General features: G+C 53.6%; 1 protein-coding gene across 2 annotated transcripts in view; it reads right to left on the minus strand.

Moving 5' to 3' along the window:
• The window catches only part of LOC140732479 (tonsoku-like protein), a 288,594-nt gene that overhangs the window by 55,618 nt on the left and 219,549 nt on the right, over nt 1-13,427 (minus strand). Inside the window, exon 16 of one of the 2 annotated variants that reach the window (XM_073055190.1) lies at nt 1,742-2,049. In XM_073055190.1, coding sequence (XP_072911291.1) covers nt 1,742-2,049 — 308 coding nt within the window. Of the gene's footprint in view, nt 1-1,741; nt 2,050-13,427 lie in introns of those variants that run through there. The other variant, XM_073055192.1, reaches the window with a different exon arrangement.

The raw sequence follows: 13,427 nt of genomic DNA on the forward strand, positions 1-13,427 counted from the left end.
CCCTCCTACCCCCGAGTTTCAGTGTCCTCCCCTGGGTCCCATCTCCCCTCCTACCCCCGAGTTTCAGTGTCCTCCCCTGGGTCCCATCTCCCCTCCTACCCCCGAGGATCAGTGTCCTCCCCTGGGTCCCATCTCCCCTCCTACCCTCCAAAGTTCAATGTCCTCCCCTGGGTCCCATCTCCCCTCCTAACCCCCAGGTTCAGTGTCCTCCCCTGGGTCCCATCTCCCCTCCTACCCCCGAGATTCAGTGTCCTCCCCTGGGTCCCATCTCCCCTCCTATCCTCCAAAGTTCAATGTCCTCCCCTGGGTCCTATCTCCCCTCCTACCCCCGAGGATCAGTGTCCTCCCCTGGGTCCCATCTCCCCTCCTACCCCCGAGTTTCAGTGTCCTCCCCTGGGTCCCATCTCCCCTCCAACCCCCGAGGATCAGTGTCCTCCCCTGGGTCCCATCTCCCCTCCTACCCCCGAGTTTCAGTGTCCTCCCCTGGGTCCCATCTCCCCTCCAACCCCCGAGGATCAGTGTCCTCCCCTGGGTCCCATCTCCCCTCCAACCCCCGAGGATCAGTGTCCTCCCCTGGGTCCCATCTCCCCTCCTACCCCCCAGGTTCAGTGTCCTCCCCTGGGTCCCATCTCCCCTCCTACCCTCCAAAGTTCAATGTCCTCCCCTGGGTCCCATCTCCCCTCCTAACCCCCAGGTTCAGTGTCCTCCCCTGGGTCCCATCTCCCCTCCTACCCCCGAGGTTCAGTGTCCTCCCCTGGGTCCCATCTCCCCTCCTACCCCCGAGGTTCAGTGTCCTCCCCTGGGTCCCATCTCCCCTCCTATCCTCCAAAGTTCAATGTCCTCCCCTGGGTCCCATCTCCCCTCCTACCCCCCAGGTTCAGTGTCCTCCCCTGGGTCCCATCTCCCCTCCTACCCCCAAGGATCAGTGTCCTCCCCTGGGTCCCATCTCCCCTCCTACCCCCGAGTTTCAGTGTCCTCCCCTGGGTCCCATCTCCCCTCCTACCCCCGAGGTTCAGTGTCCTCCCCTGGGTCACATCTCCCCTCCAACCCCCGAGATTCAGTGTCCTCCCCTGGGTCACATCTCCCCTCCAACCCCCGAGGATCAGTGTCCTCCCCTGGGTCCCATCTCCCCTCCTACCCCCGAGGATCAGTGTCCTCCCCTGGGTCCCATCTCCTCTCCTACCCCCGAGTTTCAGTGTCCTCCCCTGGGTCACATCTCCCCTCCTACCCCCGAGGATCAGTGTCCTCCCCTGGGTCCCATCTCCCCTCCTACCCCCCAGGTTCAGTGTCCTCCCCTGGGTCCCATCTCCCCTCCTACCCCCGAGGTTCAGTGTCCTCCCCTGGGTCCCATCTCCCCTCCTACCCCCGAGATTCAGTGTCCTCCCCTGGGTCACATCTCCCCTCCTACCCCCGAGATTCAGTGTCCTCCCCTGGGTCCCATCTCCCCTCCTACCCCCGAGATTCAGTGTCCTCCCCTGGGTCCCATCTCCCCTCCTACCCCCGAGGTTCAGTGTCCTCCCCTGGGTCCCATCTCCCCTCCTTCCCCCGAGGTTCAGTGTCCTCCCCTGGGTCCCATCTCCCCTCCTACCCCCGAGGATCAGTGTCCTCCCCTGGGTCACATCTCCCCTCCAACCCCCGAGGTTCAGTGTCCTCCCCTGGGTCCCATCTCCCCTCCTACCCCCGAGGTTCAGTGTCCTCCCCGGGACGATGTGGTGGCAGTGAGGACCCAGCAGCCCCTCACCTGGAAGGCTGGTTCACCAGGGCGCTGAGCTCCCTCGCTGAGCTTCCTCAGCCCCAGGGCTGTGATCTGATTGGAGGAGACGTCAAGCAGGGTGAGGTTGGGCATGGTGACCAGGCTGCCCAGCAGCTCCTCGGCAGCGGAGTCAGTGAGACGGTTGCCGGAGAGCCGGAGATGGCGGGTGGCGGTGTGATGCCGGAGGGCGCGCAGGACGGGTGTCAGGCGCTCGGGGCCCAGCGACAGGCTGCACAGGTCCAACGTGGGCTGCTCCTCCTGGAGTTGTAGGATCTTTGTGATCGATGGGTCCTCAGCTGTGGGAGAGCCCACAGATTAAAAGAGAAAGATAACGAGGATTAGTGTATCACACGAGCATAGAAACACTTACTCACCAAGTTTACATCGAAACAGACAAACACACGGAAATCCAAAGCAACACACAGCGAGTCAGGCAGCGAGAATGGAAAGGAGTAAAGAGTCAACGTTTCGGGCCGAGACTCTTCGCCAGGACTGAGAGGGGAGGAGGAGGACAGCTGAATTAAACTGTGGGGGGATGGGAAGGAGGCTGGCTGGAGGTGATAGGTGAAGGTCAAGGGCTGGAGAAGAAAGAACCTGCTGGACAGCAGAGTGGACCATAGGAGAAGGGGGAGGAAGAGGGGTTTCCGGGAGAAGTAATGGGCAGGTGAGAATTAAAGAATCAGTGTGGGGAATAGAGGGGAGGGGGCAGGTGAAATCTGTTTACCCAAAGGAGAAATTGATATTCATGCCATCGGACTGGAGGCTACCCAGATGGAATACAAGGTGTTGCTCCCCTACCCTGAGGGTGGCCTCATCTTGGCACAAGAGGAGGCCAAGTATTGACACTCTACTTCCGTTAGTAACTATCGTTACTTGCACTTGGTGCATTACTGTGATATTCTGGATAGATAGATAGATAGATAGATACTTTATTCATCCCCATGGGGAAATTCAACTTTTTTTTTCAATGTCCCATACACTTGTTGTAGCAAAACTAATTACATACAATACTTAACTCAGTAAAAAATATGATATGCATATAAATCACTATCTCAAAAAGCATTAATAATAGCTTTTAAAAAGTTCTTAAGTCCTGGCGGTTGAATTGTAAAGCCTAATGGCATTGGGGAGTATTGACCTCTTCATCCTGTCTGAGGAGCATTGCATCGATAGTAACCTGTCGCTGAAACTGCTTCTCTGTCTCTGGATGGTGCTATGTAGAGGATGTTGAGAGTTATCCATAATTGATCGTAGCCTACTCAGCGCCCTTCGCTCAGCTACCGATGTTAAACTCTCCAGTACTTTGCCCATGACAGAGCCCACCTTCCTTACCAGCTTATTAAGACGTGAGGCGTCCCTCTTCTTAATGCTTCCTCCCCAACACGCCACCACAAAGAAGAGGGCGCTCTCCACAACTGACCTATAGAACATCTTCAGCATCTCACTACAGACATTGAATGACGCCAACCTTCTAAGGAAGTACAGTCGACTCTGTGCCTTCCTGTGCTGCTGCAACTTACTTTCTGCTACTTATCTATTTCATACTGTTTTTCTATTACTGTCTTGTTTTTATCTACCACTGTGTTTAATTGCCTGAGAGGAAGCCAAACAGAGTTTCATTGTATCTATGTATAATGACAATAAAGATCATTCATTCAGTCATTCACATCAAAACGGGAATGGAACCTGAATTAAAATGTTTGGCCACCAGGAGGCCGGCCCTGCGGTGGAGTTCGATGAATCAGCCCCCCAATTTACAACAGGTCTCACCAATGTACCCCAGCAGACTGCCTCACCGGGAAGGACTGTGTGGGCCCTGAGTGCAGGGGAGGGAGGAGATGAACGGGTAGGTACAGCACCTTGAGACACTTGCAGCGTTAAGTGCCAGGAGGGATGAATGGATCATGGAATTGTGGAAGGAGCGATATCCGAGGAAAGCGGAGTGGGGGGTGGAGGGAAAGATATGTTTGGTGGTAGGGTCCCGTTGGAGATGGCAAAAGGCATGAAGGACAATCTGTTGGATGTGGAGGTGATTGGGTGGTACGACAGGACGCGAGATATCCATCACTACTAGGACAGGACGCGAGGGATCCATCACTACTAGGACAGGACGCGAGGGATCCATCACTACTACGACAGGACGCGAGGGATCCATCACTACTAGGACAGGACTCGAGGGATCCATCACTACTACGACAGGACGCGAGGGATCCATCACTACTACGACAGGACGCGAGGGATCCATCACTACTAGGACAGGACTCGAGGGATCCATCACTACTACGACAGGACGCGAGGGATCCATCACTACTACGACAGGACGCGAGGGTTCCATCACTACTAGGACAGGACGCGAGGGTTCCATCACTACTAGGACAGGACTCGAGGGATCCATCACTACTACGACAGGACGCGAGGGATCCATCACTACTACGACAGGACGCGAGGGATCCATCACTACTAGGACAGGACTCGAGGGATCCATCACTACTACGACAGGACGCGAGGGATCCATCACTACTAGGACAGGACGCGAGGGTTCCATCACTACTAGGACAGGACGCGAGGGTTCCATCACTACTAGGACAGGACGCGAGGGTTCCATCACTACTGTGACAGGACGCGAGGGTTCCATCACTACTACGGCAGGACGCGAGGGTTCCATCACTACTAGGACAGGACTCGAGGGATCCATCACTACTAGGACAGGACGCGAGGGATCCATCACTACTAGGACAGGACTCGAGGGATCCATCACTACTACGGCAGGACGCGAGGGATCCATCACTACTAGGACAGGACTCGAGGGATCCATCACTACTACGACAGGACGCGAGGGATCCATCACTACTAGGACAGGACGCGAGGGTTCCATCACTACTAGGACAGGACGCGAGGGTTCCATCACTACTAGGACAGGACGCGAGGGTTCCATCACTACTGTGACAGGACGCGAGGGTTCCATCACTACTACGGCAGGACGCGAGGGTTCCATCACTACTACGACAGGACGCGAGGGTTCCATCACTACTAGGACAGGACGCGAGGGATCCATCACTACTAGGACAGGACGCGAGGGATCCATCACTACTACGACGGGACGCGAGGGATCCATCACTACTACGACGGGACTCGAGAGATCCATCACTACTGCGACAGGACGCGAGGGATCCATCACTACTACGACAGGACGCGAGGGATCCATCACTACTAGGACGGGACGCGAGGGTTCCATCACTACTACGACGGGACGCGAGGGATCCATCACTACTACGACAGGACTCGAGAGATCCATCACTACTGCGACAGGACGCGAGGGATCCATCACTACTACGACAGGACGCGAGGGATCCATCACTACTACGACAGGACTCGAGAGATCCATCACTACTGCGACAGGACGCGAGGGTTCCATCACTACTACGACAGGACGCGAGGGATCCATCACTACTACGACAGGAGGCGAGGGTTCCATCACTACTGCGACAGGACGCGAGGGATCCATCACGACTACGACAGGACGCGAGGGATCCATCACTACTAGGACAGGACGCGAGGGATCCAACACTACTAGGACAGGACGCGAGGGATCCAACACTACTAGGACAGGACGCGAGGGATCCATCACTACTAGGACAGGACGCGAGGGATCCATCACTACTAGGACAGGACGCGAGGGATCCATCACTACTACGACAGGACGCGAGGGATCCATCACTACTGCGACAGGACGCGAGGGTTCCATCACTACTGCGACAGGACGCGAGGGTTCCATCACTACTGCGACGGGACGCGAGGGTTCCATCACTACTACGACGGGACGCGAGGGTTCCATCACTACTACGACAGGACGCGAGGGATCCATCACTACTACGACAGGAGGCGAGGGTTCCATCACTACTGCGACAGGACGCGAGGGATCCATCACTACTGCGACAGGACGCGAGGGATCCATCACTACTACGACAGGACACGAGGGATCCATCACTACTAGGACAGGACGCGAGGGATCCATCACTACTAGGACAGGACGCGAGGGATCCATCACTACTAGGACAGGACGCGATGGATCCATCTCTACTAGGACAGGACGCGAGGGATCCATCACTACTAGGACACGACGCGATGGATCCATCACTACTACGACAGGACGCGAGGGATCCATCACTACTACGACAGGACGCGAGGGATCCATCACTACTACGACAGGACTCGAGAGATCCATCACTACTAGGACAGGACGCGAGGGATCCATCACTACTGCGACAGGACGCGAGGGTTCCATCACTACTAGGACACGACGCGAGGGTTCCATCACTACTGCGACAGGACGCGAGGGTTCCATCACTACTGTGACAGGACGCGAGGGTTCCATCACTACTAGGACGGGACGCGAGGGATCCATCACTACTGCGACAGGACGCGAGGGTTCCATCACTACTACGACAGGACGCGAGGGATCCATCACTACTAGGACAGGACGCGAGGGTTCCATCACTACTACGACAGGACGCGAGGGATCCATCACTACTAGGACAGGACGCGAGGGATCCATCACTACTGCGACAGGACGCGAGGTATCCATCACTACTACGACAGGACGCGAGGGATCCATCACTACTACGACAGGACGCGAGGGATCCATCACTACTACGACAGGACACGAGGGATCCATCACTACTACGACAGTGGGGGCGGGGAGTGTTGATGTACAGGAAATGGAGGAGATGTGAGTGAGGGCAGCGTCAACCATGGAGTGAGGAGAGCCCCATGCTTTAAAGGAGGAGGACACTCCAGGAGTGGAAAGGAAAGCCATCTTGAGAACAATGAGGCAGAGACAAAGAAACTGAGAGAAGGAGAGCGTGGGAAGCGCTATTGTGAAGATTGAAAAAAGCGAGGGAGGTGTCAGAGGCAGGCCAAGTTAATTTAAAGACAGGATGGAAGATGGAGGCAAAGTTGATGAGCTCAGCGTCGGTGCAGGAAGCGGCACCAATGCAGTCGTCAATGCAGCGGAGGATGAGTTGGGGAGTTTAGCCGAGTGAGGCTTCGAACACAGACCGTTGTATATAGCTGACCAGGAGGCAGGCATAGCTGGGACCCGTGCTACCTCTCAGGTTTGGAGAATGTGGCAGGAGCCGAAGGAAAGTCTGTTGAGCGTGATGACCCATTCTACCAGTTGGACGAGGGTGGTGGTGGAGGAGGGGGATGGTTAGTCTTCTGTCCAGAAAGGAATGGAGAGGTTTGTGGGGGATAGGAGTGTAGAGGGGCTGAACAACCACTGTGAAGATGAAGTAATTAGAGCCAGCGAACTGAAAGTTACAGAGAAGATCGAGAGTTTGAGGACATTTACAACAGCAGGTACAGAAAGAAGGAGTGGAAGATCATCGGGGACACAAGTCACCCCAACGATAAACTGTTTCAGCTGCTTCCGTCTGGCAAATGGTACCACAACATTAAAGCCAGGACCAACAGGTGTGCAGAGAGAGGAGGGCAGTGTGACCCACTACAACAGAACCCTTGGATAGGTATGGAGAGAGTGGAGGGCAGTGTGTCACACAGTAACAGAACCCTTGGATTGGTATGGAGAGAGTGGAGGGCAGTGTGACCCACTACAACAGAACCCTTGGATAGGTATGGAGAGAGTGGAGGGCAGTGTGTCACACTGTAACAGAACCCTTGGATTGGTATGGAGAGAGTGGAGGGCAGTGTGTCACACTGTAACAGAACCCTTGGATTGGTATGGAGAGAGTGGAGGGCAGTGTGTCACACTGTAACAGAACCCTTGGATTGGTATGGAGAGAGTGGAGGGCAGTGTGACCCACTACAACAGAACCCTTGGATTGGTATGGAGAGAGTGGAGGGCAGTGTGACCCACTACAACAGAACCCTTGGATTGGTATGGAGAGAGTGGAGGGCAGTGTGACCCACTACAACAGAACCCTTGGATAGGTATGGAGAGAGTGGAGGGCAGTGTGTCACACTGTAACAGAACCCTTGGATTGGTATGGAGAGAGTGGAGGGCAGAGTGACCCACTACAACAGAACCCTTGGATTGGTATGGAGAGAGTGGAGGGCAGTGTGACCCACTACAACAGAACCCTTGGATAGGTATGGAGAGAGTGGAGGGCAGTGTGTCACACTGTAACAGAACCCTTGGATTGGTATGGAGAGAGTGGAGGGCAGTGTGTCAGACTGTAACAGAACCCTTGGATTGGTATGGAGAGAGTGGAGGGCAGTGTGTTACACTGTAACAGAACCCTTGGATTGGTATGGAGAGAGTGGAGGGCAGTGTGTCACACTGTAACAGAACCCTTGGATTGGTATGGAGAGAGTGGAGGGCAGTGTGTCACAGAATAACAGAACCCTTGGATTGGTATGGAGAGAGTGGAGGGCAGTGTGTCACACAATAACAGAACCCTTGGATTGGTATGGAGAGAGTGGAGGGCAGTGTGTCACACTACAACAGAACCCTTGGATTGGTATGGAGAGAGTGGAGGGCAGTGTGTCACACAGTAACAGAACCCTTTGATTGGTTTGGAGAGAGTGGAGGGCAGTGTGTCACACTACAACAGAACCCTTGGATTGGTATGGAGAGAGTGGAGGGCAGTGTGTCACACTGTAACAGAACCCTTGGATTGGTATGGAGAGAGTGGAGGGCAGTGTGTCACACTACAACAGAACCCTTGGATTGGTATGGAGAGAGTGGAGGGCAGTGTGTCACACTGTAACAGAACCCTTGGATTGGTATGGAGAGAGTGGAGGGCAGTGTGTCACACAGTAACAGAACCCTTGGATTGGTATGGAGAGAGTGGAGGGCAGTGTGTCACACTACAACAGAACCCTTGGATTGGTATGGAGAGAGTGGAGGGCAGTGTGTCACACTACAACAGAACCCTTGGATTGGTATGGAGAAAGTGGAGAGCACTGTGTCACACTGTAACAGAACCCTTGGATTGGTATGGAGAGAGTGGAGGGCAGTGTGTCACACAGTAACAGAACCCTTGGATTGGTATGGAGAGAGTGGAGGGCAGTGTGTCACACTGTAACAGAACCCTTGGATTGGTATGGAGAGAGTGGAGGGCAGTGTGACCCACTACAACAGAACCCTTGGATAGGTATGGAGAGAGTGGAGGGCAGTGTGTCACACTGTAACAGAACCCTTGGATTGGTATGGAGAGAGTGGAGGGCAGTGTGACCCACTAAAACAGAACCCTTGGATAGGTATGGAGAGAGTGGAGGGCAGTGTGTCACACTGTAACAGAACCCTTGGATTGGTATGGAGAGAGTGGAGGGCAGTGTGTCACACAGTAACAGAACCCTTGGATTGGTATGGAGAGAGTGGAGGGCAGTGTGTCACACTGTAACAGAACCCTTGGATTGGTATGGAGAGAGTGGAGGGCAGTGTGACCCACTACAACAGAACCCTTGGATAGGTATGGAGAGAGTGGAGGGCAGTGTGACACACTGTAACAGAACCCTTGGATTGGTATGGAGAGAGTGGAGGGCAGTGTGACCCACTAAAACAGAACCCTTGGATAGGTATGGAGAGAGTGGAGGGCAGTGTGTCACACTGTAACAGAACCCTTGGATTGGTATGGAGAGAGTGGAGGGCAGTGTGTCACACAGTAACAGAACCCTTGGATTGGTATGGATAGAGTGGAGGGCAGTGTGTCACACTACAACAGAACCCTTGGATTGGTATGGAGAGAGTGGAGGGCAGTGTGTCACACAGTAACAGAACCCTTGGATTGGTATGGAGAGAGTGGAGGGCAGTGTGTCACACAGTAACAGAACCCTTGGATTGGTATGGAGAGAGTGGAGGGCAGTGTGTCACACTACAACAGAACACTTGGATTGGTATGGAGAGAGTGGAGGGCAGTGTGTCACACAGTAACAGAACCCTTGGATTGGTATGGAGAGAGTGGAGGGCAGTGTGTCACACAGTAACAGAACCCTTGGATTTGTATGGAGAGAGTGGAGGGCAGTGTGTCACACAGTAACAGAACCCTTGGATTGGTATGGAGAGAGTGGAGGGCAGTGTGTCACACTGTAACAGAACCCTTGGATTGGTATGGAGAGAGTGGAGGGCAGTGTGTCACACAGTAACAGAACCCTTGGATTGGTATGGAGAGAGTGGAGGGCAGTGTGTCACACTACAACAGAACCCTTGGATTGGTATGGAGAGAGTGGAGGGCAGTGTGTCACACAGTAACAGAACCCTTGGATTGGTATGGAGAGAGTGGAGGGCAGTGTGTCACACAGTAACAGAACCCTTGGATTGGTATGGAGAGAGTGGAGGGCAGTGTGTCACACTACAACAGAACCCTTGGATTGGTATGGAGAGAGTGGAGGGCAGTGCGTCACACAGTAACAGAACCCTTGGATTGGTATGGAGAGAGTGGAGGGCAGTGTGTCACACAGTAACAGAACCCTTGGATTGGTATGGAGAGAGTGGAGGGCAGTGTGTCACACTGTAACAGAACCCTTGGATTGGTATGGAGAGAGTGGAGGGCAGTGTGACCCACTACAAAAGAACCCTTGGATAGGTATGGAGAGAGTGGAGGGCAGTGTGTCACACAGTAACAGAACCCTTGGATTGGTATGGAGAGAGTGGAGGGCAGTGTGTCACACTACAACAGAACCCTTGGATTGGTATGGAGAGAGTGGAGGGCAGTGTGTCACAGAGTAACAGAACCCTTGGATTGGTATGGAGAGAGTGGAGGGCAGTGTGTCACACAGTAACAGAACCCTTTGATTGGTATGGAGAGAGTGGAGGGCAGTGTGTCACACAGTAACAGAACCCTTGGATTGGTATGGAGAGAGTGGAGGGCAGTGTGTCACACTGTAACAGAACCCTTGGATTGGTATGGAGAGAGTGGAGGGCAGTGTGTCAGACTGTAACAGAACCCTTGGATTGGTATGGAGAGAGTGGAGGGCAGTGTGTCACACAGTAACAGAACCCTTGGATTGGTATGGAGAGAGTGGAGGGCAGTGTGTCACACAGTAACAGAACCCTTGGATTGGTATGGAGAGAGTGGAGGGCAGTGTGTCACACTGTAACGGAACCCTTGGATTGGTATGGAGAGAGTGGAGGGCAGTGTGTCAGACTGTAACAGAACCCTTGGATTGGTATGGAGAGAGTGGAGGGCAGTGTGTCACACTGTAACAGAACCCTTGGATTGGTATGGAGAGAGTGGAGGGCAGTGTGTCACACTACAACAGAACCCTTGGATAGGTATGGAGAGAGTGGAGGGCAGTGTGTCACACTGTAACAGAACCCTTGGATTGGTATGGAGAGAGTGAAGGGCAGTGTGTCACACAGTAACAGAACCCTTGGATTGGTATGGAGAGAGTGGAGGGCAGTGTGTCAGACTGTAACAGAACACTTGGATTGGTACGGAGAGAGTGGAGGGCAGTGTGTCAGACTGTAACAGAACCCTTGGATTGGTATGGAGAGAGTGGAGGGCAGTGTGTCACACTGTAACAGAACCCTTCGATTGGTATGGAGAGAGTGGAGGGCAGTGTGACCCACTACAACAGAACCCTTGGATAGGTATGGAGAGAGTGGAGGGCAGTGTGTCACACAGTAACAGAACCCTTGGATTGGTATGGAGAGAGTGGAGGGCAGTGTGTCACACTACAACAGAACCCTTGGATTGGTATGGAGAGAGTGGAGGGCAGTGTGTCAGACTGTAACAGAACCCTTGGATTGGTATGGAGAGAGTGGAGGGCAGTGTGTCACACTGTAACAGAACCCTTGGATTGGTATGGAGAGAGTGGAGGGCAGTGTGTCACACTACAACAGAACCCTTGGATAGGTATGGAGAGAGTGGAAGGCAGTGTGTCACACTGTAACAGAACCCTTGGATTGGTATGGAGAGAGTGAAGGGCAGTGTGTCACACAGTAACAGAACCCTTGGATTGGTATGGAGAGAGTGGAGGGCAGTGTGTCAGACTGTAACAGAACCCTTGGATTGGTATGGAGAGAGTGGAGGGCAGTGTGTCAGACTGTAACAGAACCCTTGGATTGGTATGGAGAGAGTGGAGGGCAGTGTGTCACACAGTAACAGAACCCTTGGATTGGTATGGAGAGAGTGGAGGGCAGTGTGTCACACTACAACAGAACTCTTGGATTGGTATGGAGAGAGTGGAGGGCAGTGTGTCACACTGTAACAGAACCCTTGGATTGGTATGGAGAGAGTGGAGGGCAGTGTGTCACACAGTAACAGAACCCTTGGATTGGTATGGAGAGAGTGGAGGGCAGTGTGTCACACTATAACAGAACCCTTGGATTGGTATGGAGAGAGTGGAGGGCAGTGTGTCACACTACAACAGAACCCTTGGATTGGTATGGAGAGAGTGGAGGGCAGTGTGTCACACTACAACAGAACCCTTGGATTGGTATGGAGAGAGTGGAGGGCAGTGTGACCCACTACAACAGAACCCTTGGATTGGTATGGAGAGAGTGGAGGGCAGTGTGTCACACTGTAACAGAACCCTTGGATTGGTATGGAGAGAGTGGAGGGCAGTGTGTCACACTGTAACAGAACCCTTGGATTGGTATGGAGAGAGTGGAGGGCAGTGTGTCACACTACAACAGAACCCTTGGATAGGTATGGAGAGAGTGGAGGGCAGTGTGTCACACTGTAACAGAACCCTTTGATTGGTATGGAGAGAGTGAAGGGCAGTGTGTCACACAGTAACAGAACCCTTGGATTGGTATGGAGAGAGTGGAGGGCAGTGTGTCAGACTGTAACAGAACCCTTGGATTGGTATGGAGAGAGTGGAGGGCAGTGTGTCACACTGTAACAGAACCCTTGGATTGGTATGGAGAGAGTGGAGGCAGTGTGTCAGACTGTAACAGAACCCTTGGATTGGTATGGAGAGAGTGGAGGGCAGTGTGTCAGACTGTAACAGAAACCTTGGATTGGTATGGAGAGAGTGGAGGGCAGTGTGTCACACTGTAACAGAACCCTTGGACTGGTATGGAGAGAGTGGAGGGCAGTGTGTCAGACTACAACAGAACCCTTGGATTGGTATGGAGAGAGTGGAGGGCAGTGTGTCAGACTGTAACAGAACCCTTGGATTGGTATGGAGAGAGTGGAGGGCAGTGTGTCACACAGTAACAGAACCCTTGGATTGGTATGGAGAGTGTGGAGGGCAGTGTGTCACACAGTAACAGAACCCTTGGATTGGTATGGAGAGAGTGGAGGGCAGTGTGTCACACTGTAACAGAACCCTTGGATTGGTATGGAGAGAGTGGAGGGCAGTGTGTCAGACTGTAACAGAACCCTTGGATTGGTATGGAGAGAGTGGAGGGCAGTGTGTCACACTGTAACAGAACCCTTGGATTGGTATGGAGAGAGTGGAGGGCAGTGTGTCACACTACAACAGAAATCCTTGGATAGGTATGGAGAGAGTGGAGGGCAGTGTGTCACACTGTAACAGAACCCTTGGATTGGTATGGAGAGAGTGAAGGGCAGTGTGTCAGACTGTAACAGAACCCTTGGATTGGTATGGAGAGAGTGGAGGGCAGTGTGTCAGACTGTAACAGAACCCTTGGATTGGTATGGAGAGAGTGGAGGGCAGTGTGTCACACTGTAACAGAACCCTTGGATTGGTATGGAGAGAGTGGTGGGCAGTGTGTCACACTGTAACAGAACCCTTGGATTGG

The sequence above is a fragment of the Hemitrygon akajei genome, chromosome 8, assembly GCF_048418815.1.
Source record: "Hemitrygon akajei chromosome 8, sHemAka1.3, whole genome shotgun sequence".
Taxonomy (NCBI): Eukaryota; Metazoa; Chordata; class Chondrichthyes; order Myliobatiformes; family Dasyatidae; genus Hemitrygon; species Hemitrygon akajei.